Source organism: Heloderma suspectum, chromosome 10 (assembly GCF_057233095.1).
Source record: "Heloderma suspectum isolate Gila_16-S chromosome 10, 16-S_ref, whole genome shotgun sequence".
Lineage (NCBI taxonomy): Eukaryota > Metazoa > Chordata > Lepidosauria > Squamata > Helodermatidae > Heloderma > Heloderma suspectum.
The window spans coordinates 13,974,845-13,998,157 of record NC_139467.1 but is presented as its reverse complement, the minus strand read 5'-3'; the positions used below and the strand labels follow the sequence as shown (position 1 = coordinate 13,998,157).

The 23,313-nt window shown below is 46.7% G+C and overlaps 1 protein-coding gene across 1 annotated transcript; it reads right to left on the bottom strand.

Annotated features, from left to right (window-relative positions):
* Nucleotides 1–7,474: 7,474 nt before the first annotated feature.
* LOC146337748 (phospholipase A2 inhibitor gamma subunit B-like) lies at nt 7,475–22,975 on the bottom strand. Its single transcript, XM_084816309.1, has 7 exons — nt 22,968–22,975; nt 20,377–20,537; nt 19,577–19,684; nt 17,541–17,657; nt 15,580–15,732; nt 11,076–11,216; nt 7,475–8,083 (listed from the first exon to the last, which is right to left on the bottom strand). Exons 1-7 carry the CDS (start codon nt 22,973–22,975, stop codon nt 7,926–7,928), a joined length of 846 nt encoding a protein of 281 aa, XP_084672435.1. The 3' UTR covers nt 7,475–7,925.
* Nucleotides 22,976–23,313: the final 338 nt, after the last annotated feature.

Sequence of the window (23,313 nt, the reverse complement as noted above, 5' to 3'; positions counted from 1 at the left end):
TGTCTTCCTTAACTGTCAAAATAAACTTGACTGTGCACCTGGACCTAGCAGGCAGGTGCCATTTTCTGCTCTGCCTCAGACAGCAAAATGTTTTTGGGCCAGGGCTGCAGAGGAAGGAGCTCCAGTGAAACCAGGTTTTTGGACTTTCTAGTCCATCCATAGGCTTTGCTGAGTAGCCTAGAAAAGAAGGTCTGGTTTGCTGCTACCTGCTGGAGCTTCTCAGCTGCTCTTGGGTTCCCCTGCTGGAGGCTTTCCTAGCACTGCTCTGAGAGGAGAATCTCTCCTTCTCTATATCAGCTCTGGAAACATGAGGAGGAGGGGAAGGAGGAGAAGGAATGGATTCCCCCTCCACTTCTCATAACTGCCCAATGATGACTTCCGTTCCTCTCTCCCCTCCTTCTCCCAAACAACCCCTCCTTTTTTCTTTCTTTTTTTTACCTCTTCTTCCCCCTGTGCGGATGCCATTGTCAGCTGGAGAGAGAAGAGGAAGCCACAGCAGCTGCTGCAGACCGGGAAATCCCAGCTGTGTACAAGAAGAAGTGGATTTTACCCTCGACAGCTGCATTCAGATTTGTCTGCAGGACCAGGAACAGAAAGTAAGGTGTTGGAAAGGGAACTCTGTGTGGGCAAAGAATACAGTTCCTGCCTTTTCCCTCTTTCATCTGCAGCTTTAGATCTCCATCACTGTTCTCCCCAATTGTTCATCTCCCTCCTCTAGAAGGTGACTTTTAAGGTGGTGCCTTGATGGGAAAGAGAAAGGTAAAACGGGTGGTGAAAAAAAGACGGTACAGTTGGGAGACAACCCATTGCAAAAGGGCATCCTTTCCTTTCCTCCACTCCCTTCCCCCAGGATTAGTAGCTAAACTGGGGTTATGGGTTGGGGCGGGGGGGGGGTGTCAAAATCCATGCATAAAGCAACGTTAAAAATAAAAGATCGTCTTCTCTGAAAGCCCCTCCCCTGTGTTTTATTTGCTTCTGAATTCCATACAGTAGAGGAATTGGCACCGCAAACTTGGGGGGGGGGTTGTGGGGGGGATAACTCAGGAGGATCTTAACAGCTTGTGAATTCTGAGCACCGTAGACCCTTTGCGCAGGGTAAGGATGGACAGATCATTCTATATTTGGTCTGTATCAGCTTTGCATGTGTTCAATCACACCTCCATTCCATCCCATTTTCTGCTAAACTTCAAGCTTAGGAAAATTTGCATTTAAATTCTACACATCTTCGCCCCAAATTCTTCAGAAACTGGATCTTGGACTGCAGGAAAAATGCTTACTTTTCTCTTGAAACAAATCATAGTAAAAACTGGCATTTTACAGCCTGGCAAATGTACATAATACATAATGTAGGAGGAAATAAATGTTGGATTCTTCAGGAGTTTTTTTAATGACATTTTCGAATTAAAATTTTGAAAGCAAAGGTTATTTCTTTAATTATATAAAAATGTTTATTCCCCTGGCTGTGGAGGAGCCTGTATTGCACACAACTACCAATGCAAGAATGTTATTTGTTAAATTACAGAAGAGTAATCATAAACTAAGTAAAAGGGAATTAATTAAGAAAATTGGGGATCATTTTGAGATGGTTACGTGTACAGCGTTACAGAGTTACATCAATAAAATATGCACTGGTATTAGAAAGGTTGGAACTTTTGATTCAATATATTAGCAATTAATTGGGTATGAATGACTTGGATACTGCATTTATGAAGTTATAAAGTCTATAAAAAGTAGGTTTCAAGTGAGCCCACTTGGTCAATTTATAAGTGTGAGTAGAATATATCCATTTGGTCAATGCAGTTGTAGGTTTTAATGTTTAGACTGTTACTGTCATATAAGTAAGCACATCTTTTTTTCTTTGTGCATATTTCTATATCTAATTTTTAAACAGTGAAAAGCAAGATGTTTTCAAAATGGAGGAACCATGAAATAAAATGTGATCCTGTAAGAATGCTCCCACTTCCCTTCCATGACAAATGTGGTTTGAGTCAAGATAGCTGATCTAGGGATGGGGAGAATTTCATTTATTCCATATTTATAAGCGAATTGTCTGAATTCACACTTCCCAAACTAATATGTGGATTACAGTAGTCCTTCAGATTAGGAACTTCTCCACATTTTTTGATGCAGTTCTCATCTTAAAAACTGCATTAAAATGTCCGTCTTCAAGAAAGTTGCAGACCATTTATTATTGTCATGTTTATACTACCTCATTTGCTCAAAGGCTATCAAGGTGGTGCATACACTAGGGATATATAGGAAAGTTGCATACAAAATGTGTATGTCAGGGAAATTTGCCTATGAAAATAAAGGCTAATTTTCATGCATTTCTTTAAAAAAACAACAACAGACTGCTGTGGAAATCATACAGAACCATCTTTTGATTGGATACAGGTTAAATTGACATGGACTGGAAATAGTCCAATTCACCTATCCCTAAACTGGACTTTGAGGGTTCAGTTTATAGAATTCTGACTATTCAGAGCAGTCCACAAGCTAGTATGACAGAAGCATTTGGATTAAAAGATGTGGTCCTGGTACAATATTCACCCTGGAGGGTTTCTGTCAGACTGAACTGGAGTATGTCAAAAGGCAATGTTTCCTTTAAGGTCATGGTCCAAAAAATGGATCTGAAACTGTTTGAATCCAAGTAACTGATAGTGGACTGGGTGAAAAGCATCCCCATTTTTTTCCAACTTTTACTGACAGGTATTATGAATGGAAATCTCAAACCAAACCCACCATGGCCTGCTCCAGTCCTGAAATCAGTAGGGAAATTGAGTGGTAAATAGTTTTAAGATCAAATTTTCCCCGGAAGTCTAAGGGGTTTGTATAGGTAAAACACTTTAGAGGATTTAAAAATACTGTTTGAACTTGAGAATTAGAAAGATAAAGGCTTCCTTTCAAATCTGGCCCCCAAGGCATTGGCCATGATCCAGCCAAAATGAAATTCTTTGGGGTCCCATTAATTTGCATGGGAAAGTTAAGTGCATGACTTGTGATGCAGTCACACTATGGATGTTTACTTAGTTCAGGGCTTGGCATCCTGCTGCCCTCCAGTTGTTTTTGACTAGATTTTACATAAACTCCAGACAGCATGCCCAATGGTCAGGGATTATGAGAGTTGCAACCCAAAACATCTGGAGGTCAATGGGTTACCCACCCTGACTTAGGAGGTTACTCCCATTGAACTCAGTGGGACTGACTCTTGACTAAATATGCCTAGGATAGTACTGTAAGGGTGCAATTCTAAACATAACGTCCTTGGAAGTACATTCAACTGAAATCACTGGGTAAATTACTCCATGTCAGTTGACATTTCCTGATTGCTGCCCTACCAGAATGCTGACAGGGGAACTGCATTGGGCTTTCTAAAATCCCAGAGAAAAGTTTCTATGGATAGAGGAGAGCCTCCGCTTGGGTGTAAACATATGTTCAGTGTCATGTGTGAATGTCCCTAGGGTGAGACATGATCCTTGCACATCCTTTCTCTACCACATGCACGCATGCATGCACAAAACACACACAGCAAATACTGGGGCTTTTGCACCATATTTCTTCCTTCAGAAAGTCAACACATGGGCACCAACTTCCATGTTTCATTTCTCTACTGTTATGAATTTATAAATCATTTGTGTGCCTACATCATCAAGACTGAATTCAAGTGCTGAATGCACTTCAGTGTGAGTAACTTCTGTACAAACCCTGGTGGCTTCCAGCAATCACACTGACTCATAGGTACAAACAATAGGTGACTTTATGGTGCTGGTACACTGGGAAGGATTTCAGCGGTTTAGGGGGTGGCACACACCAACGGACTGGATCAAAAATGTAATAGTTTGTCAGTTAAACAGGAAGCCTGCACAGTTCCAACTTTCTTGGACTTGATGACAGTCCCAGAATTCTGTTTGTTCCAAATGGCTAAAAATGATCTTATCCACCTTAGAGTCCCCACTGGTGCTTCATAAGCCTTCACTGACCGGCTCCCAGACAAAAGTCCTTGCTCTCTGTGTGTGTCTCCCACTCCAAAGCATCCTCCCTCACCAGCAGACAACCTTCAGAGACACACAGATAAGGATGGGCAAATGAGACCTTTCCAAAATTGGCATGATTCTCTCAATATTTGCTTGCCAGTCGCATCATGCCCCATTTTTCTACGAATTTGCGACAGCTGCTCATTCTGTGCCAATGGGAAAACTGTGCCAATTGAGCAGGGATTGGATGTGAAATTTGCGCAGTGTTCCCCCATTTGATTTACACAAATTTTCTATATTTCCTAATTCAGTCCATGGGGAAAATGTGTGTAAATTTTGGGAATTTGCACAAATCAAACACAAGTACACATCCAGCCATTTAAGAACATTTTCGAGGGACACATGCTTGTGCTTGCAATCATGTTTGGAGTTTTAATATCATCTGCCCTGCTAGCTTGGACCAAAGGTGTAATCCATCCCCCAGACCAAACATGATTGCCCTCCCCTGGGCTATAGGCTAGTCAGCATTTCTAGGAGGAGTGTACTCTGCATTTGGCTGAATCCCAAACTAGATTGAGCAGATTAAGACAAATTTGGGAAATACCTAAATCGAAGTGGGGCCCCTCCAAAGTGAACTGAATCTGAATGTAAACATTCCTGAAGATTCAGGGTTCAGAGGGACACAGAGACACAAACATTGTATCTCCATGAGATTAGGGATGTCAGAGAATTCTACGACGGATCTTGGTGAGGCCGAATGCCAATGCATTCGCCCCCCCCCGAAATCTGTCGTGGAACGAAGCCCCTACCCCCCCAACCCACGAAAGGTGCGCAGGACAAAGTCCCCACCGCCCCCACCCCACGGAAGGCGCACGAAACGGAGCACTTATCTCCCCCGTCTGCATTGCTTTGCGAATGGCAGCTGTCCTGCGGCCGCCATTCGCTTCCTCCTCTTCATAGCCGTGATAGGCTACGTGATAGTTAGCCGCCGCCATTTGCTTACGCTGGGTTTTTTTTCCCCCTTACCATGATAGGCTATGTAAATGCTTGTGTAGCCTATCATGGCAGGGGGGAAAAAACCCAGCGTACGCAAATGGCGGTAGCCGCCGCCATTTGCATACGCTGGGACCCCCCCCATGATAGGCTACGTAAATACTTATGTAGCCTACCACGGCTAATGCAGGGATGCCATTTGCATCCCTGCGAAGGCCGTGATAGGCTACGTAAGTATCTACGTAGCTTATCACGGGGGGGGGGAACCCCAGTGTTCGCAAATGGCGGCAGCTACCGCCATTTGCATATGCTGGGTTCCCCCCCCCCGCCATGATAGGCTACGTAAGTATTTATGTAGCCTATCACGGCAAGGGGGAAAAAACCCCAGCGTATGCAAATGGCGGCAGCTACCGCCATTTGCGTATGCTGGGGTTTTTCCCCCTGCCGTGATAGGCTACGTAAATATTTACGTAGCCTATCACGGCTCAATACAGGGACACAAATGGCGGCAGCTACGACAGCTGCCATTTGCATCCCTGCAGGTCTGCCCAGTGGCTGCATGTCCGGCTGCAGGCGGCCGGAGCTGGCCAGCAGCTCCGCGGCTTGGCCCTGGAGCGAAGCCAGCCAGGCAGGATTCCGGGGGGAGGGATGGAGCGCCTCCCCCCCACCGCGGATGCCCCTGCGCAGAGCCAGGTAAGGGATTTGTACATCCCTACATGAGATGATACCTTTTCTTCCACAAGATCACTATAATAGATGGATGGGAGAGAAGGGGGTGGGGAGGGCAGTTTTGTGACTGGCAGATTTAGCTTCCCATTACAGTGAATGGTTTCAACAGGCTTTCCAAACCCAGTGCTTTGGAGGAAGGATGTTCAAGTAATATATCATAGCACTGAGGGGGGAAAAAACAGTCTTGATGCTGTATTTGCTTTCCCATTTATCTTATTGAGTAGCATAATTATTAAGGATGGACGAAAGTCCCTTACCTGGTCCCGCAGCTGTTTTCGGTGGAGGGGGAGGCGCTCTGGTTCTCCCCCCAAAATTCTTGGTGGGGGGGAGGCGCCCCGCCCCTCACTGCCGAAATTCAGGCTGGGGGGGAGGCTACCCATCCCTTCCCGCTGAAATTCTGGCTGGGGGGGAGCGCCTCGCCTCTCCTGCTGCGAAAGAAAAAAGTTATGTAAAAAAAAAAAAAAACAGTGATAGGCTACGTAAATCGTTACGTAGCCTATCACTTCTTCTTCTTCTTTTTTTTTTACTTTACTGGGAAATGGCAGTGGCGGCAGCCGGTCGGAAGACCGGCCACCGCCGCTGCCGAAACGCCGCTGGGACCCGCCACCGAGAGGGACATTCGCACGAGGTAAGTCCCATCCCGGGGGGGGGCGTGTCGGAGAATTTCCCCACCAATTTCGGGGGGCCGAATGCATTGGCATTCGGCCTCCCGGAGATTCGTGGAGAAATTCTCCGACATCCCTAATTAAGTATAAGGAGAAAATGCCTCTCATATTGATGGATTTGTTGTACAGAACAGGGGTGGGAAACCTTATACCACCTGAGGGTTGCATTGGCTCCAGGCAAGCATGTCGGGGCCCACATGCTAGCAGTGGGTGGGGCCACATCCAACAGTGGGAGGGGCCACCCACTGCTTCCATGTGGCCCCTCAATGTGATTGTCCATATCTACTCACACACACTCACATGTAAGTGCAGACACTGACTCTGTTGCAGGAATGGAGAACTTCTGGTCCTCACTATGTTGCTGAACTTTAACACCCATCAGCCCTAGCCAACATGGCCAGTGGTAAAGGCTGATGGGAGTTGCAGCCCAGCGGCATCTAGGGGGCCATGTGATCCCTATCCCTGGTACAAAGGGAGCCATTTAAAAAGCCAGATTGCGGGGGGGCACACACGCCATGTTTTGATGCTTGTAGTGTTCGGTAGAGAAGAGTTAGCCCTCCCCTCCCCAATGGCCCCCCCCAAAAAATGCCCCCTTCCTGCAATTGGGTTTTTATAAGATTCCAATCATTTCAAAGGAGGCTTTCCAATAGCCTTAATACAGCATGGGCAGGGGTAGGAATGTACGGAATACTCACCCCATTCTGGTCCAGGCATCTGCTGCGGGGGGAGGCAATCCATCTCTCCCCCAAGAAACCTGCTTGGCCGGCTCCACTCCACGGCGAATCCACAGAGCCACCAGCTGGGGCCGCCCACAGTCAGACTTCCATCCACTACCAGGCTGCAGCCGCAAATGGCATCTGGCATAGGGGACGCCATTTGCATCCCTGCCTTTGGCCTTGATGGGCTACATAAATATTTACATAGCCTATCACGGCAAACAGCAGGGATGCAAATGGCATAGTGGACAGCTGCGGATTGAAGACAATGACCTGGACCAGCCGCTGCCAGGTAGGGTCCATCCTGGGGGGATTTTGGGGGTGGGGGGGTAGTCCATTCTGCCCCAGACTCTGGGGGGCCAGATTGGAGTCTGTGACAGATTTCTCCACCATCCCTAGGCAGAGGAGCCATAGAACAGCTTTATTGCTGACCAATGATCAGAGCGATAAGGCAGGGAAGCTGACGGGTGGATGGGGACAACCCCGCCGCCCTGGCTCCCTCTGCCCGCACTGCCTCCCAGTTCCCACATTCTGGACTTTCCCCATCCCCATGGAGTAAGTGCTGCCCCAAGAGGTAGCAATACATATTGTACCCCAAGGCTTTTCTCCACAATAAAAATCTTCAATTCAAATAAAGCTCTGTACAAAGTAGGGTGTTCTGTTCTTAAAGTGGCTTTTTAATGGATTCAACTCTAGGAGAAGCTTATCAATTAATAAACCAATCAATCAGTCTGGGAGCGAAGAAGTGCAGAACAACAAGCCTTCAACTGAGAGGTTATCAGATAAGACAGGCTATTTAGAGGAGAAGGATGAGGTGCAGTGATGATATTCTGGGTTGGAGAAGCAGCCTAGGTGGAAATGCTGGAGGCTGCAGTGCATTCAGCCTTAGTCAGGCCAACATCCATGTGTATATCTGAACCTATAAAGCTCCTGACACCGTCTTCAATTACGGCACAGGCAGCCTCAGTAGCACAGGCCTTGGCAGCAAATTCCAAGAATGGTGGACCTGCAGGAATAACCGAGATGGTGGTCAGCATCGAGCTTGCAATGGATACTTCTCAGCCCAATAGAGCTGTCCCCACAGTTCTCCTCAGGTGAAACTGGAGACTCTGGATGGGGCAAAACATCCAAGGAATTTTGAGGGAGGCCAAAAGAGTCGACAACCCTAGCAAAATCCCCCAGGCACTGTTCCCTGCACAACTCTGATTGCGATTGGCTGAAAGCAGGGGAGGGCAACATGCAGCCCCTGTGTGGAAGGATGAAGCACCCACATTGTACTCCTACACATTCACCCGGGATCCAAGTTTAGTTTTGCAATATGCACCCCTGGCTTTGCTCCTAACGGCAAAGCCAAGAGAAAGCTATTGCCAGTCCGGTGAACTTCTCAGGGAACTTGTGTGGTATATATAGTTGCTGCATTCACTAGGGATGTCAGAGAATTTCTCCAGTGCATTCGGCCCCCCGAAATTGGTGGAGAAACGGTGTGCCCCCCCGCAGCCCCCCCCCCCGTGACGGGACTTACCTTGTTCGAATGTCCCTGGCGGCGGCGGCTCCGGCGGCGGTTCGGCGGCAGTTGGGCGGTGGCGGCTGTGGCGGCTGGTCTTCCGACCGGCTGCCACCGCCACCATTTCCAAGTAAAACAAACAAACAAACAAACAAACGTGATAGGCTACGTAAAGATTTACGTAGCCTAACACGGCTAGATTTTTAAAAAACACCGTGATAGGCTATGTAAATCTTTACGTAGTCTATCACGTTTGTTTGTTTGTTTGTTTGTTTGTTTTACTTGGAAATGGTGGCGGTGGCAGCCGGTCGGAAGACCGGCCACCGCAGCCGCCGCCGCCCAACTGCTTTTGAAAAAAAAGGCTGACTTTGAAAAAAAAAAAAAGCACATATGCAAATGGCGGCGCCCATAGGCGCAGACATTTCCGTTCCTTATTATTGCACGTGTAGTCTACATAAACATTTACGTAGACTATGGCGAAAATAAGGGGAATGCAAATAGCGTTCCCCTTATTTTCGCCGTAGTCTACGTAAATGTTTATGTAGACTACACGTGCCAAAATAAGGAACGCAAATGGCGGCAACCATGGGTGCCGCCATTTGCGTACGCTCTTTTTTTTTTCAAAGTCAGCCGTGATAGGCTACGTAAACATTTACATAGCCTATCACATTGTTTTTTGAAAATCTACCCGTGATAGGCTACGTAAATCTTTACATAGCCTATCACGTTTGTTGTTTGTTTGGTTTTTTTACTTGGAAATGGCGGCGGCGGCAGCCAGTCAGAAGACCGGCCGCCACCGCCACTGAACCACCGCCGAACCGCCGCTGGGAGCCGCCGCCGCCAGGGACATTCGCTCAAGGTAAGTCCCATCCCGGGGGGGGGGCAGACCGTTTCTCCACCAATTTCGGGGGGCCGAATGCGTTGGCATTCATCCTCCCGGAGATTCGTGGAGGAATTCTCTGACATCCCTAACTGTGTGTAATGCTTCTAAATCTCTCTCCCCCCCCCCATGTACTTTGAGATTATTAATGTGCAAGGAGAAGTGCCACAGTGATGTATAGTGTTGGACATCACCCTGGACTAGAGAGACATAGGGTCAAATCCCCACTGAGTCATGAAAACTGAAGGGCCGCATCACACTCTCAGCCTACCTCACAAGGCTCCTAAGTAGATAAAATGGTGGCTGCTCTGTGTAGGGGTAGGGATGCTGGAGAATTTTGAGGTAGACTAAAATGAGCTCGGATTTCTAAGAATCTAACCTGTGGAATCTGCTGTAGACCAACCCCCTCAGGCTGTGTGGAGTCCGTGGACTTTCGGATGATTTTTTTATTTATTTTCCCAAAATTTATGCATATAAATTAGTGGGAAAATACATACGTTTCTGCTGAGGAAACATTGAATAGAATGGGGAACAATACACTAAATGTTACATACTAAGGCAAATTATGTAAATTCTTATGTAAATACTTATGCAATTATTTGCATATTTTTCTGCATGATGAAAACAAAATATTCGCATCCATCTGTGGGTGGACAACAGAACAAAAGGCACCTGACAATCCATGAAACACAGACAGAGCAGATTTTACACAGTCTGTACAGCCCTAGTCAGGTGTGTTGGATCTCCTTCAGCCCTGGGGCTTCATTCCACTAGTGGATGCATTTTTGAAAGCAAAAGGGGGCTGAGCTGGGAGCAGGGCCCAAATGCCGTAAACACCAGCACGTTTTGGATTAGAATTCTGACTGCCAGGAACTCAGCCTTAGCAGAGGCATTTCAACCTCTTAGAATGGCGGAAAAATGCACAAAACCTGGGAAATCCACCAAACAATTGGCAGACAGGGAGAGGCAGGAGGCCAGGGGAAGAGGGTCCCTGCTGGGCTGGATTTAGGGATGTACCATCATTCCTAAATCCAGATGAACGAAAATTAGTTCCGTCTTGTGTTTCACAGATTGCCAGGCACCTTTTGTTCCGTCATCCACCCATCGACAAAATTGGATTTTTTTTGTTTCCAAATTTGTGCATTTGCACAAATATGCATTTGTGCAATTTTGCATGTGTGAAAATGAGCAAATTCACCCAGATGTGCATTTTCAAATTTTAGCCTATGGGGAAAATGCACTTTTTTGGCCAGGATTTTTTTATTTTGCATATATTTTCTAAGACAAAATTCACACAAAATTTACACACAATTTTGTGTGAAAATTCAGTAGGGCAGTAGGAAATTCAGAAAACCAGTATGCAGGTATGTGGAATCTGCCCAACAGGAGATAGGCTGGTCTGCTGCCGAATCTGTGGGTCAGATTCATGAAAATCTGAACTCATTTGGTTCCATTACAGATTTTTCCAACATCTCTAGCTGGATTGGGAATTCCAGAGAGCTACATTTAGCTCCTAGACCTGAGGTTCTGCACCTCTGCTTGATGTGCACCACTCCGCATTCATTAGAAGAAGGGCAGGCTAGAAATGCAGTGTTGGACACATCAAATTAGTACCTGTTGCATTCAGAGAGACATCAATGCACTTGTTCTGAGATCCGAAACAGTCAACACGCTCTCCATGACATGTAGGCGAGAAAAATCCAAGGCATCCAGGACAATAGAGCCCATTCGATTTGGTTTCTGGTGGTAGCAGCTCTGCAAATTGAAGTAGAAAGTCAGCAGTGCCAGGGCCCATCAGTTCTCTGCCTCAGTGTCTCTGATCAATGTCAGGTTTCAATCCTGAAACAAATGGGGCAAAGATAGGGAGGAAGGAACCTTTCGAGGAAGGGCAGGGGAGATATAGATATATTAGAGCTGTGTGCAGATGGCCTCTCAAAATTCTCCAGCCTATTTGTGGGCGGAGAAATGGGGGGGGGGACAATTTCACCACATTTCTCCTACAGGAGGAGAAATTCTGCAATGGTTTTTCACTATTGGCAAGGGTTGTATCACAGGTCCCTTTTTTTCCATAAGTGTTTTTTTTTAATTTATTGCACTGATTCTGTAGCTGGCAACAGCATCAACTCTGTTGAGGCTTCCACTTTTTTGAGCCAGAATTTTGAATTTCTTTTGGTGGTATTTTTGAATTTACCTAATCCCTGTGAGGTGGCTGAGGGTGCTGTGTGTGTTTTCTCCCTCGATTACACATCTTTCCTTTGCTCTGCAGCCTCCCAGGCCACCTGCACTTTCTAAACTGAAAAGGCCCCATGGGAGGAATCGAGTTATGATGTCTTCCTCATGATGGGTTTAACTGAAGTGCGGGAAACCGAGGAGGCTACAGGCTGCCAAAGATTATCATACAGTGACAGACAGGAAGCTGATGCACACTCCTCAGCCACCTCATAAGTAAGGTAAGCACAAGAACCCCAAACCCAACCCATGAGAGTTTCTCTGAAATGTCTTCTCCTTTGAATTTCTTTTCAAAAGCAATTTATTTTCTATCAAATTGAATGAGAATGGTCAAAAAGCATGTGGGAGAAATGTTCAGCACAGCACTAATACACACTAGGGATGTCAGAGAATTCCGCAACGGATCTCAGTGAGGCCAAATGCCAGTGCATTCGGCCCCCTGAAAACCATCACGGAATGAAGCCCCCACCCCCCCAACCCACGAAAGGCGCAAGGGACGAAGTGCCCACCGCCCCCACCCCACAAAAGGCGTGCGAAACAGAGCACTTACCTGCTCCCATCCACGCTGCTGTGTGAATGGCAGCCGTCCTGCGGCCGCCATTCACTTGCTCCTCTTCAGCCATGATAGGCTACGTAAATACTTAAGTAGCCTATCACGGCTATCGCAGGGACGCCATTTGCGTCCCTGTGGAGGTTGTGACAGGCTACGTAAGTATTTACGTAGCCTATCACGGCGGGGGGGGGGAAACCCAGCGTACGCAAATGGCGGCGGCTACCGCCATTTGTGTATGCTGGGGTTTCCCCCCTGCCATGATAGGCTATGTAAATTTTTACTACGTAAATTTTTACGTAGCCTATCACGGTGAAGGAAAGGGATGCAAATGATGGCAGCTGCCATTTGCATCCCTGCAGGGCTGCCCAGTGGCCGGATGTCTAGCTGCGGGCAGCCGGAGCTGGCCGGCGGCTCCACAGCTTGGCCGCGGAGCGGAGCAGGCTGGCCAGAATTCCAGGGGGAGGCATGGAGCGCCTCCCCCTCTGTCGAGGATTCCAGGGGGAGGGACGGAGTGCCTCCCCCACAACAGAACCCGGCGGAGCCAGGTAAGCGGGGTTTCGTACACCCCTAATACACACACACACAATATATATATATATATATATATATATATATATAGTCTTTGTGTGTGTGTGTATTAGTGCTGTGCTAATACAATATATTATGTTGTATATTATATATTAGATAGACTAACAACAGAGTCATTTAAAAATATAATTAGAGCTGAACATTTCATCTTCTGCCCTTCCACTTCAGTAGCTGTGATGTTAAGTGGATAGCAGGAGTGGCAGTTTGGAATGGCAGGAGATGAAAAATCCTAGGGAAAAAACAAAACAAAACTATGACTGCTATAATGCTTAGGAATCCTCCATGAGATTACAACCATTTGGAGCAAGAGTTCTGATTCGGTAGATCTAGTAGGGATGGGGGAGAATTTCTCCCTGAAACTTCGGGGGGCCGAGTGCCAACGCATTCGGCCCCCCAAAATCGGCGGTGAAATTCTCCGCCCCCCTGCCCCCCCCCGGGATGGGACTTACCTTTGACAAATGTCCCTCCCGGTGGAGGGCCCCGGTGGTGGTTCGTCGGGTTTTCGTCAGGGGCAGGGGCGGCAGCCGGTCTTTCGACTGGCTGCCGCTGCTGCCATTACAAGTGAAGTAAAAACAAAAAACAAAAACGTGATAGGCTACGTAACAATTAACGTAGCCTATCACGGCTAGATCTCCAAAGTCAGCCATGATAGGCTACGTAAATCGTCATGTAGCCTATCACGGGTGACTTTGAAAAAAACAAAAAAAGCGCATACGCAAATAGGGGTGCACGAACGTCACTTACCTGGTCTCGCAGCTTTTCGCGGTGGGCGGGAGGCGCTTCGCTGCTCTCCCCCCGAAGTTCAGGCTGGGGGGGGAGGTTTCCCGCCTCGCCCAGCCGAAATTCAGGCTGGGGGGGAGGCTTCCCGCCTCGCCCGGCCAAAATTCAGGCCGGGGAGGAGGCGCCTCGCCTCGCCCGGCCGTGAAATTAAAAGTTAAAAAAAAAAAAAGCCCCCTGATAGGCTACGTGACGATTAACGTAGACTATCACGGCTAGATCTGCAAAGTCAGCTGTCATAGGCTACATAAATCGTCACGTAGCCTATCACGGGTGACTTTAAAAAAAAAAAAGCGCGTACGCAAATGGCGGCCCCCATAGGGAGCCGCCATTCGCGTTCCTTATTTGGTCGCTGTAGTCTACGTAAAGATTTATGTAGACTAAGGTGAAAATAAGGGCAACGCAAATAGCATTGCCTTTAGTTTCACCATAGTGTACGTAAATCTTTACGTAGACTACAGGGACCAAATAAGGAACACAAATGGTGGCGCCCTATGGGGGCCGCCATTTGCGTATGCGCTTTTTTTTTTTCAAAGTCACCCGTGATAGGCTACGTGATGATTTACGTAGCCTATCACAGCTGACTTTGGAAATCTAGCCATGATAGGCTACGTAAATCATTACGTAGCCTATCACGGGGGGGGGGGTTACTTTTTTTTTCACAGCCAGGTAGACGGGGCGCTTCTACCCGGCCTGAATTTCGCCGGCGAGGGATGGGGTGCCTCCCCCCCGTCCTGAATTTCGGCCGGGCGAGGCAGGGCGCCTCCCCCCCTCGCATGAACTTCGGGGGGAGAACTGAAGCGCCTCCCCCCCCACTGCGAAGCAAGCTTCGAGGACAAGTAAGGGACTTTCGCCCATCCCTAAGATCTAGAAGTTTTCCCTTTAGTCAAGCATGTGTGTATCCTTGTTTGTTCAGTTGGAAGCCATTGTAAATCAGAGAGGACTATGTGCAGGTGAGTTAAAATGTTTTGCAACAAGCTACTCTTATGTTATTTTTTTGGTAAGCTTCACAGATTTTTGCTTACAGAATTTTATTATTTATTTATTTATTGCATTTATACCCCGCCTTTTTTCCTCTTGCAAGGAACCCAAGGCGGCTTACATTCTCCTCCTCCTCCTCTCCCTGTGAGGTGGGTTGGGCTGAGAGTCTGTGACTGGCCCAAAGTCGCCCAGTGAGCTTCCATGGCCGAGTGGGGACTAGAACCCGGATCTCCCAGCTCCTAGTCCAATACTCTTGCCACCACACCACACATCTTTGGTCCATTGCAATTTTCCCTACATATTGCATACTACATCTTTTTTTTTTCTTTTTTTTACATTCAGTGAAGTAAAACACATTAGTGGAAGAGCGCACACACACAAACCCACACAAAATATGAAGTGATAATAGATGAAAGTGCTCTTGAAGAAGTATAGACTAAACGGTTGAGAAGCTACAGAGAATCTGCACAGCCCAGGGTTTGCCAGCGAGAACATCCAAACCAGGGGGTGCTGTTGGGTCGAGCACCAACATCTGTTAAAGGACTGAAGCCCCAGTCGGGTGCCCCACTGGGCAGCATATACGTCCTGTTCCCTGTTTCATTCTCAGTTAGGAAAACCTGGCTTACCGATGGATGGGTGAGAAATTCATTTGGAATACCTTTGGTTATAAATTGCTTGCTTTAGTTTACCGGTAAACTGTTGTGGTTAAAACCCCAGGTGTATGGAGTGTTAATCACCCCGCATATACAGCAAACTGGAAAGCAATCATCCTTCCAGGTTTGCACTTCTTTGCATTTTGTGATGCAATGATCTGATCAAAACTGGTGTACAAACAAGCATACATTAGGATAAATGCAGGCAGAATTGTATACACTTCACCCATTGTATTTCTGCATGCATTTCTGCCCTTAGAAACTGAGAGAATGTTGGAAGTTCGCCAGATCACGAGGTGTTGCCAGACAAGTTCCTAGACCTTCTGAATATACATACCAGGATATGGGAGTGAATTACACTCATTCCCAGTGCAGCAGACCCTGTGTGCTCTCAGAAACACTTTATTTCCTAAATTTACTTCAGCTACACGACGTTTGCAGGTGCTGGATTTGGCACAGCCCTTGCCGATGAACGTCACTGTTAGAGGAGCTGCATGGATGCGAAAGGAGGGAAAAAAGTACTTTATTAAAATCGGAGGGCAGGGGTCTCTGGGATCAAGGTTCCTTAGGCTTCTTATTGATTATCCATTAACACAAGGACACATTCCTATGTGGATCAATACCACTTTTTAGTAAATAAGGCAGTATATAAACGTTAAAAAATAATTTTAAAAGATAAATCAAATAAGAAGGCCATATAATATCCATTGCTGGAAAACAACGAGCTCAGGGCCACACGTACTCTGGATTACACATAGAAATATCCCAAGTCAAGAACAGTAGGACTCTGTGGCGTGGTGTATGCATCATGCAAATCCATAGAATTAATTCTAGGGATGGCGGAGAATTTCTCCCCGAAACTTCGGGGGGCCGAGCGCCAATGTGTTCGGCCCCCCGAACAAGTTTCGGGGAGAAATTCACCTCACCCCATGCCCCCCGCACCCCCCCCGGGACGGGACTTACCTTTGCCGAATGTCCCTCCCGGTGGCGGGTCCAGCCGGCGGTTCGGCGGGTGTTCGTCCGGGGCGGGAGCGGCAGCCGGTCTTTCGACCGGCTGCCACCCCCGCCATTCCAATAAAAGAAAAAAAATGCCCCCGTGATAGGCTATGTGACGATTAACGTAGCCTATCACGGCTAGATCTGCAAAGTCAGCCGTGATAGGCTACGTTAATCGTCACGTAGCCTATCACGGGTGACTTAAAAAAAAAAAGCGCGTACGGCTAATGGCGGCCCCCAAAGGGAGCCGCCATTCCCGTTCCTTATTTGGTCGCTGTAGTCTACGTAAAGATTTACGTAGACTACGCGAAAATAAGGGCAACGCAAATAGCGTTGCGCTTATTTTCGCCGTAGTCTACGTAAATCTTTACGTAGACTACAGCGACCAAATAAGGAACGGGAATGGCGGCTCCCTATGGGGGCCGCCATTTGCGTACGCGCTTTTTTTTTTTTAAGTCACCCGTGATAGGCTACGTGACGATTAACGTAGCCTATCACGGCTGACTTTGCAGATCTAGCCGTGATAGTCTACGTTAATCGTCACGTAGCCTATCACGGGGGCATTTAAAAAAAAAAAAAAAAACTTTGGAGTTTGCGGCCGGCCGAGGCTAGGCGCCTCCTCCCCGGCCTGAATTTCGGCTGGGCGAGGTGGGAAGCCTCCCCCCCGGCCTGAATTTCAGCCGGGCGAGGCGGGAAGCCTCCCCCCCCGGCCTGAACTTCACGGGGGGAGCAGCGAAGCGCCTCCCCCCCACCGCGAACAAGCTTCGAGGACAGGTAAGTGACTTTCGTCCACCCCTAATTAATTCAGATTTGCTTATTTGCACCATTTCTTCTGTAATTCTCCCTGGTTTTGCTGTCATGGCAAGGAACTATACAAGGGCACTGCCCCCGACCGCCATGAAGTAGATCCAGCTTCTGCAATGTTATTGCCCACACATTCGAGGCCCTGCTTTCATCCATAAGGACTAGAATCCTTATAAGGACAGTGGGGATGGGGTTGTAAATGAACACTGAGGCCAAAGGCGAATAGCACGAATGCACCTGACCAAGACATCAAGCTGAAAACTCCCTTGGTAAGGGCCACAAGCCTGGCACAAAGAGGATGACTCCACCACATGGGCACCCAAAGTGATATTTCTTCTAAACATTGCGGATTCATTCAGCTTTTCAGGGCTAAATGCGAGACTTGAACTCAAGCCTGCGCCATCCAACTTGTAACACTCTTAACTTCTAATCTACAGTGGATAGGCCATGAGCTTCTTATGTGCTATGGATTAGCCCAGGGCTCTCAAGGCCACGTACCAACTGTTAACTCCCTCAGACTGGTAAAGCATGTGTCTTCTTCAGGATCACAAGTGCTCATATAGCCTGAACAGGTGCTGCCGAAATTATTGCAGTGCTCACACTCAAGACAGGTGCCTGGAGAAGGAAGACACAAAACTATTTTAGCACTTTATTTCATTTATATATTTGTTTGTTTATTGCATTTATACCCCGCCTTTTTTCCTCTTGCAAGGGACCCAAGGCAGCTCACATTATCCTCCTCCTCTCCCTTTTATCCTCACAACAACAACCCTGTGAGGTGGGTTGGGCTGAGAGTCTGTGACTGGCCCAAAGTCACCCAGTGAGCTACCATGGCCAAGTGCAGACTAGAACCAGGATCTCCCAGCTCCCTGTCCAACACTCTCGCCACTACGCCACGCCGGCTCTTTCTTCTAGGAAGAAGGGAGATAAGGGAGGAGTGTGAGCAAATGTCATGAAACTGGAGTCCAGCAGTGACCCGGACACAGACATGGAGGCTGAGCAATGAGTGGTGTTGATGGAGGAAGCACAAAGCCAAAACACCACCACTGAATCAGAGCCTCCTGACTCCTGAGCCCAAGATACCAGACTGTGATCCCTGAGCCAGACCATCAATTTATTTTCTTTCTTTCTATAACTTACTTTTAGACCACCCTTCATCCAAAGATATCAGCGCCACTGCAGCATGGGGCCAGCATGCTCACCTCCAAATGCCTCACAGTCCACAGAGCCAGCACACCAATGCAGGCAGAGTCCTAGGCTTGTGGAGATGGGATGGTGTGCTAGGCTCTAGGTTAGGGACTTGCACCTTTAAGGTTTCTACTACTCAAGAAGGGGATATAGGCTGAGAGGGGGATCTGGAGGTCAAGGAATCAGTCTGGTCCCAATGTTGTTAAAGCAAGTTGCTCACTAAGAGCTTTCCTTGGTACCGCAATGATTGCCTCCTTCCCCCATCTTGCCTTGAGGGTTCCCTTTCAGGACCAGGGCATGACAGCATGAACTCTTAGACTTTGTGAAGGAACCGAACGGTCTTCCTTTTTTGTAGTAAGTTGGGGGGAGATTATATATATGTGTGTGTGTGTTTGTGTATGTGTGTGTATATATATATATATATATATATATATATATATATATATAAAGGTTAAAACTTTTTGTATATGTGCTGATCAGTTTCAGCCTAGGGTCAGAGGAACATGAGATGATGAAGTTTTCAGGACATCCAACAGAAGGTGAGAGGAAGAAGGTAGGAGTTAGAAATGCAGGTTGCAAAAGTGAACAAGGAATAACCTTGATTGCTTGGAGTTGGGGAGCAGAATAAATTAATTCTGAGATATAAAAGCTTATGGCAGACAGAGAGAATGCAGGAACAGGCAAAGGAAGTGGGAGAGAGAGACCTTTAAGGCTGGTTTAGCAGAGACACCTAGGGGTGGGGGAGATTTCCACCTGGTGGCAGCAGGAAAGCTCACAGGAAGTTCAAATGGGGGGGTCACAATTTTCCATGCATGGAACTAGGTGTTGCCTGTCTGTCACAAGCTTTCTTTTTCTAAATGATGGTTAAACCGAAAGAGGTCAAGGCAGACATGGATCTGGAGCTTCTGGGTCTGCCATCCTTCTGTCCGATAACATTTTTCATTCACACCATTCAGTTCATCTCAAACTCCCCCCACCTGGCCACAACATTTAAAACATACAAAATGCTGGTGAGCTTCTTACACACATTTCTGGACATTTCTTTCACATTTGATAGTTGTTCATTTTGCACCGTTTTCCCATTCACACAGAAGGAACAGTGATCATAAATGTGAGTGCAAATCAAGGAGAGATGAGCAGACAGCTGAGGTTTGGTGACTGTTCGCTGCTGCCTAGTTCCATATGATCTCGCTTTGGGTTTTCTTCATTGAGTGTGGGGCCCCAAACTAGTTCTATAAGGGGCCCCTCCAACTCCCTGATTGCATTATCACAGGAGCTACTTCACTTGATCCTGAAGAACCCAGAATCTGGGGCTGCTCCCCCAATTGCTGATGGCATCTCCTCACCTGTAGCTAGGAGAGCAGCAAGGAGACTGCAGGCCAGGAGAGACCACATGGCGAACAAGAAAAGATGCACAAGGCTGGGGTTGCAGGTTGGACTCTGGCCAGAGGTGCCTAAAAGAGACATCAGAAATCCATTGGTGTTATAACTTATTCATAAGACAAGCCATGCTGGATCAGACCAATGGCCCATCTCGTCCAACATTCCTTCAACATGAGCATTTCCTTGCCTGCAGTACAGGCTCCACATGTCTCCATGCAGGCAGGCAGCATGCAGAGTTGCACTGCATCATGGTTCCAAGAGTCTCTTGGCACAAAGTGTGGATTCTGCAAGATTGTGCAAGGGAATAAAGGAATAATGTAGATATCCTTCAGAATATGAACTGAATCAGTAGAATTAGCAGTCTTGGTGGGGGGGAAATAAAGTGGGATTTTATAAGCTTGCAGAAAGTCATTTAATTCGAACATTTTCAACTGCTAGAGCAAGTATAGCATTGTGCCTAGAGTTTTGACCTGTCTCAGGAGACAAGGTTTCAAGTATCCCCTCAGCATACAGAGGTGCCTGGTGTCCTCCAGGCAGTGAACTGTTGGCCTAACCTGCATAATAAAAGGTTGTCAGTTTTGCAAGGAAAAAATGAAGGGAAATTCTGTTTGCCACTCAGAGATTCATAGAGGAAATCCAAAATTCAAATGTGGCACATCATGTCCTTCAGTAGGAGAAACTAGATTTTCTTTGTGGAAGAGTTCCAGGCACCTAAGAAGAAAGGGTGTGCTTACCAAGAGCTTCAAGCAGCGGTAGCAATTACCTTTGCCGAAGGTTACCGGGCACGGTGAATGGATCTGCACAGCTTTCTCTATGGTCCACACACTCTGGGGGCTTTTTTTTCTACTTTTTATAGTTGAGCTGTGTTGACATAATTTGGCTTCTTCTCCAAAATTCCAACTAGGGAAGGTCCTGTTGTCTGAACTAAAGAGCAAACACACCAACCAGGACTGAGTAGAAATTTTCAAGGACAGCATGAGGCAATGGGTCAGAATAGGAACACCGGGAGGGAAACTCCATGGCATGCTCTTAGTTCTGGGGCAATTTGAGAAATAGCTATGTCTTTCTTTTCTAATTAGCCGTTAACAATGTGCAAAAACAACCTGAGAAATTCTCAGTACAGTTTTTGCTTTCCTTAAAATCCCTCAGATCTCTCCCCACCCCCCACCCCCGAGGGAGGCTTTTGGAATTCACTTCTACTTTCATTCCATGCAAAATCTGGGTGACATCTGTTGAAGTCTAAGACTTACTTCAAGGCTAACTGATACACAGAGGAGGGATGGGCATCTTTTTGTATACGTGAAAATGTATATGTGAATTTCTCTGTGAATTAATTTATGAGAGTGTGTGTATGAATGTGAGTGTGTGTTATATATATGAGAAATTGAGAAGGCATGTGAGTGTGAATAGGTGTGGGGGTGTATAAGAGCAAGTGTGAGGTGAGTCCACCCATGTTTTGCTTTGGCCTCACCCACTGCTCGTATACAATGAGGGGAAAGTTAGCTTTGAGGAAATGCGGGCCTCAGAGTGAAGGTGGACCTCCCACCCCTGCCCTAGAAAAATGGCATTTGGTCTCCCACAGTATTATGGTTGTCTTGCTACAGGCATGGGCAAGGTGTGGCTCAGCAGATGTTGTTGGACTGCAACTCCCATCATCCCTCACCATTGGCTATGCTGGCAAGGGCTGACAATGGCCCCGAGAATGGCTTTAAAAGCCAGCTTTGAAATATAAATGAAGTCACGTCAGTCCTTCCTTCATATTGTGCCACAAATGACTAAAATATTTACGTTGGTATCACAGACCCACAATTAAATTGTGCAACAAGAGAACATTGAACTGTTTATATAAAAAGGACTTGTGTTACCCCAAAGTTGCATAATTTATATTTACATAAGACAAAGCTAACAAAAAGGGGCATTTACTGGCGATTACTGCCAACGTATTTGCTGCTGGCTACCACTTTTTTAAAATTTGTTTTAAGGCGGTGTTACTTAATTTATATTTCTATTAATGGTTTTATTACTGACATTTTATATTGTTTGACATTATGTTTGTAAGCTGCCTTGAAGGACTGTACAATGGAAAGACAGGATTTAAAATCCTTCAGACAAGTAAATTGGTAAATAAATTCAGCTGCAAATGGCACAGGGTAAGGAAATGGCTGTAAGTAACACTGCCCAGCAGGACTTCTAAAATAGGAATAAAAAGCAGGCCCAGGGGTTGCAATTTTGAGTGTAGGAGCAGCGGAGGGGGGAGGGATGCTTAACTCTTTTCAAGCTATTTCCCTCTCATAATTGTCCCGCCACCACCACCATGGATGAGGAAAAGGTGAAAGAATCCTCCTGAGCAGTGATTAAGAGTTTGAGATTCCCTTGATAAACAGGATTTTCAAAGCGTGTCGGAACCCTATAATTGGTGCAGCTGTCTTTTTTGGGCAGGGGGTTGGTTTTGGTCCTCCCTCCCATGCCCCTAAAGGGCAGCCATGAAGATTCCCTAGAAAACAAATTATTCATGCTTAATTCCTATGCTTGAATTCTTGCTTGTGCGAATGCACACGCAGACACATACAGAGGCAGAATCACACACAAACAAACACGCATGCTCTCTTGTTACCACCATTTGCTTTACAAGCTATTTTCCTCTCATAATTCCCCACCCCCAGTGTCCCTAAACAGCAGCCATGGAGATTTCCTAGAAAATTAATTATTAATGCCTGTGCTTGGATGTTTGCTTGCACACGCGCGCACACACACACACACACACACAGAGGCAGAAACACACACAGAGAAATAAGGACACATCCTTTCTTGTCACCACTATTTGACTCAGTTCTACAGACTTTTCCTGAAATAAAAAAAAAATCAGTTCAGGCATAGAGATCTACCCTCCCATCTTCTGTGGTGAAGACAGACAAAAATAATTGATTCAGTTTTTCTGCCATCTCCTGATCCACCTTTAGTACAGGTGTGCAACTTCCTTGTTATCCAGCAAGTCCTGTCTCCTCTCTAGCCATTTTCCTGCTTCTGATGTAGTTAAATTCCTGTTTTCACCATTGGTCTTCACATTTTTAGCAATATGGAGGAGGGGAGTTAACCCATTCCTGTTGGCTTAACCCTCCACTGACCAATATCAAGGTTTTGGTTTTTTGTTTTATGCTTTATGGGGCTGCACTATGGGCAAATTCAAACCTGGCTGTGCTGGAGTCAGTTCAACATGGGTTTTCAACTAGAGCTCGATGTAGCAAGAAGCACCGCAAGGGCCATAATAAGAACTGAAATGGGGGTTTTACCTATTTCGGGCCTGGTAATGAAGGCAGAGGCTCACCTCTGGCTCAGATTGATTTTCCAGCTAACCTCACCATTGTGTCAACCTGCTTTTGAAGAGATGAATTATGTGGCCAGGTCATGGTCAGGTACAATGAGAGAGTATGGGACCTAGACTGGTTTCTCGTATGAATTTCTTTTATCAAAGGGTTATGACATGGCCAAATTGCTCATAAAGCAAAGGATAGCAGATACATTTTGGCAAATGGACACAGCCGAGGTGGCAAATTGTAGATCAAATGAATTATATGCTGGATTGCCAGCTACATTTAAGAGCCAGTGTGGTGTAGTGGTGAGAGTGTTGGACTGGGAGTGTCTGGGTGTGGACATGGTAGAGCTGAATATTGCACAATATTATCCTTTAAGGTACAGAAGT

What these genes read in the sequence shown, in the direction of transcription:
- LOC146337748 (XM_084816309.1), bottom strand. An exon ending in TCTGAGGGAGTTAACAGTTG is followed by an intron (nt 15,733 to 17,540) that starts GTACGTGGCCTT and finishes GCATCCATGCAG; the next exon opens with CTCCTCTAACAGTGACGTTC. An exon ending in TAATTCACTCCCATATCCTG is followed by an intron (nt 11,217 to 15,579) that starts GTATGTATATTC and finishes TTCAATTTGCAG; the next exon opens with AGCTGCTACCACCAGAAACC.